Here is a 3,963-nt window from a genome sequence, read left to right on the forward strand (position 1 = left end):
TTGTAACTCTGACTTAAGCTTTTAGTAAAACCTTGGAACTAAAGCCTGTGTGAAAGTGAATGATAGCAGATTACAGAAGCTGTGATCCACGTTATACTTTGGCACCTACAGCAACATATTACAGGAAGTCAGCTCTTGTGTACCATGCTTAAGCTTGAAAGCCAGAACTTTAAGCACAGTAGGTCTTCATACGATGCATAGCCTCATGTCTGACATTTAGGGTCTTGGCCACTGATTTATAAATGAATCACGCTAGTAGAGATGCACTTGAGGTTTTTAATCCATTCGCAGTTAATAAGAATTCAACAACATAGAGAACATGCATTAAGTGGTCTTTATTGATGTGTCGCCTTCAGTTATTCACCAGTTTTTCAATTAATTATATAAGTATGATGTTTGATAATTGCATGGGAATTTAAATGTAAAATAAATACAAAATACATTTGTGGTTTAATGAATACCCAAGCACTTTTTTCCTGAGGTATCCCTTTCAGCCTGGTTTTATCCCAGCTCTTCTTTTTATTTCCCCTAGGAAAAGTCTATAAACCACACAATGGATCTGAAACCAATGAACTTGAGTTTTAATTACATTAGACATACTTTTTGATCTCGTCATACAATACCAGTACAAAAGCTCCGCCCATGCCTCGCAGTACGTTGGACCAGGCCCCTTTGAAGAAAGCATTGGCGCCTTCGTCTTTTGCAATCTTCCTCCAGCAGTCTAGTGTCCCAGAATACATAATATCCGCTGTGGAAACAAAAGCTGGTAAGGGCGCCATACTTCTGGAAGAAAGAGACTTTTCCTCTGAAAAGTAAAGGGCCTGGAGCTTTAAGCTCCACTCTATGTAATATTCACCTGCACACCCCCTTCCTGGCATAACTGTTAGGAAAGAGCTCCTGGCCTTCCTGCGCCTTTGACACAAGATCAAGGGAAGAACTGGAGCAATTCACCAACTACTTTATATTGTCCAAATGTATCCAAGTAAGGAGCAGAGCGGAACTAAAAACCTGGTTCATCCCTTTCTGTATAGATAAGAAAACTGAGGACCAGCTCTTAGGTCGAAGCAGGTGACACTAACACCCGCCTCTCACCCTTGGCAGTATCACAGACTCCAAAGTAGGCAGCAAACCCTTCATCTCAAATTATATGCTAAATAGAGGACCAGCTCCTAGGTGAAGCAGGTGACACTGGTAACATCTGTCTTTTTGACTTTTAAAAAAGACAATTTTGTAGGTTTCAACCTAGAGAAACCACATTTCTTTTTTCCTATGGCAATGGACTACTTGAGGCTTCTCTGGCCCAGCTAAATCACCTTACCACTAACACCTTGCTAGAGAAGCAAGAACTGTTTTAAATAAAGTAGTTAATTCAACTCCTTTTCATTATTTCTACACTCAGGTTCTCAGAGAAAAGGCCAAAGGCCCTTATCATGCTAGAGACCTAGTTAGGCTCACCTCTAAATATCCCAATTTTTAATCACCTAAAAATAGACGCATTTAAGGAATAAGAATGTCAGAGGGTGTTAATTATAATCCTTTTCTAAATTCTTATCACATAATTGTAACAATTAGAATAATAAAGACGAAAAGGAGCAGTGAATAGCATTCTCTGTGGGCAGATAAAAACGATCAAGATCAGTCGTTCACAGGCTTACCCCCTTTCCGGCCAGACTGCATCATCATCCTACGGCGAACAGTGTCAAAGGGGTAGGACACCAGCCCTGCCACCGCTGTCACGCTCTGGGCAATCATCCAGCTCACAATAATGTGCACATTCTTGGGGTCAGGCAACATCCCTGTGGGCAGAGCCAAGAGGCCAAGTGGCTTTGGTGTGATTTCTCGCGGCAGCTCGGCGAAGCAGGTGGGGCAAGAGCCAGGGCTACTGACCTGCAATTCCGTGCCCCCCCTTCCAAAAGAAACTGCCCCTTATGGGGCACCTCAAAAACAACCAGGTAGCCAATCAGGCTGGTGGCTAGGGAAGGCAAAGTTCTGCTCAAGTAGTACCCAGTTAAGTTTGGGCTCCCCTTTCTTCCTCTCTGAATAACTCACGGCCATAGGGCAGGGAGAACCCTTTAGCTACTTATCCACACCAGTTTAACCCCGGGACTAGAAAAAAACAAGGTTAATACATATAAAGTCCTTTTTTGTGAGTCACAGATCAGTCAGATCATCCCTGCAACACACCCTCCATTAACCTCCTCCTCTCCCCTCCTCCTCCCCTTCTAGCACCGGCCTCTCACCCTTGGCAGTATCATAGACTCCGAAGTAGGCAGCTCTGTAGATAATGATGCCCTGGACAGAGACGCTGAAACCCTGGTACAGCCCCTTCAGGCCATCAGACTTGAAGATCTTGCTGAGACAGTCGCCGAGACCACTGAACTCACGCTGGGAGGAACCCTTGCCCACGTCGGCGGCCAGCCTGGTCCTGGCAAAGTCCAGCGGGTACACGAAGCAGAGGGAGGTGGCTCCAGCTGCCCCACCGGAAGCCAGGTTACCGGCAAAGTAGCGCCAGAACTGCTTATGCCTGTCAACGCCCCCCAGGAAGATCTGCTTGTACTTGTCCTTGAAGGCGAAGTTGAGCGCTTGGGTGGGGAAGTAACGGATCACATTGGCCAGGTTACCCCTCCAGAAGGAGACAAAGCCCTGCTCCTTAGGGATTCTCACCACGCAATCAATGATCCCTTTGTACTGCTTCTCCGCACTGATCTGTTTGCTGGCATGCTGGACCTGTGGGGGGAGGGGAGGGAGGCCATGGGTGGTAGAGGTCAGCAGGACAAGGGAAGAGGGGAGAAAGGCTGCACTTCCTTGACTTCCTTTTTAAAAAGGCATGAGGAAAGCCAGTGGATGCTGAGTAAATGTAAACATATTACTTGGATGATAAAAAAATCCCCAAATCTGTATCAATTCCCAGGCATTTCAGAGCAAAGGTTCTGTCTTCCCTAAACAAACTGAAAAGATAATTTAATTGTTTATTTTTTCCTAGATGCTGAACTATACTAGGACCTTGCTGGGGAGTAGAAATGATTGAAGATCTCTGTCCCAAAGGACACTTGCCCCAATTTTATGAACTCTACAGTCAGGAGAGAACCATTCCCCGGTCGTTGTCATCTCCCTGGAAACCAGGATTTCTAGTAGATGCTCTAACAGAAGAGAGTAATTCTACTAGGCATTAGAGCCTGACATTTGTCAAGCAAATTATCTTGGTAATCAATTATTGGGAGCTTGTGGCTCTTGTGAGCAATCTTGGGGAGAGTTTTGTTGTTGATAATTTTGACACCCAAACTGCAGAGTGCCAACTCCTCATGGAGAGGCCTTTGCCCTTTGGGGAAACAGGAGAAAAACAGAATAGATGGAATAATGATGACGACAAGTCATTCAGAGACCTGGCTGGGGCAGTAAAAACTGGGCGACAGGATGAGTGAGACATCTCAGCTGATGCGGAAAATTGTTTCTTAATCTCTCAAAACCTGTTTCTTCGTCTGTCAAATGGGGGAAATAATGCCTATCTTACACAGGTTGTTACATAAAGACGACTCAAATAAAATATGCATCGGCCTACAGCACAGCGCATAGAGTGCAGCGGCGAGTTCCTGAATCATCATTACTTTGACGCCTTTATTGTAAAGGTGGGTCGGGGTAGGTCAGAAGGTGCAAGGGACACTCCAAAGCAAAAGGTGAGGCCGACCTAGGAGGCCTAAGTCGAGTGCCAGGGCTATCCCAGGAGCAGGATCTGGCTGGCTGCAAACCGCTCCGGGTGGGTTTCCATATATAGGCACCCAAAGGCCGGGCGCCACCTGACACCAGGAATCTGCTACTGACGCTGGACCTGTCTACGCAGAGGGCACCTTCCCCTTCGCCTAGGCCGGGGCCTGGGGCCTAGCGCAGATCTGGGGCAGTTTTCTGCAGCTTTCCACGGCCCCGTTGTCCCCGGGCGCCGCGCCTCGCCCGCATCCCGCGCGCCCA

At 46.7% G+C, this 3,963-nt stretch overlaps 1 protein-coding gene across 1 annotated transcript in view; it reads right to left on the minus strand.

Annotated features, from left to right (window-relative positions):
• Nucleotides 1–314: 314 nt before the first annotated feature.
• SLC25A4 (solute carrier family 25 (mitochondrial carrier; adenine nucleotide translocator), member 4) overlaps nt 315–3,963 on the minus strand; it is a 4,805-nt gene continuing 1,156 nt past the window's right edge. The window contains 4 exon segments of the mRNA XM_012724789.1: nt 315–748; nt 1,656–1,796; nt 2,241–2,771; nt 2,774–2,895. Coding sequence (XP_012580243.1) covers nt 591–748; nt 1,656–1,796; nt 2,241–2,771; nt 2,774–2,895 — 952 coding nt within the window. The 3' untranslated portion in view covers nt 315–590.

Source organism: Condylura cristata, unplaced genomic scaffold (genome assembly GCF_000260355.1).
Source record: "Condylura cristata isolate star-nosed mole 26May11 unplaced genomic scaffold, ConCri1.0 scaffold00014, whole genome shotgun sequence".
Classification (NCBI taxonomy): domain Eukaryota; kingdom Metazoa; phylum Chordata; class Mammalia; order Eulipotyphla; family Talpidae; genus Condylura; species Condylura cristata.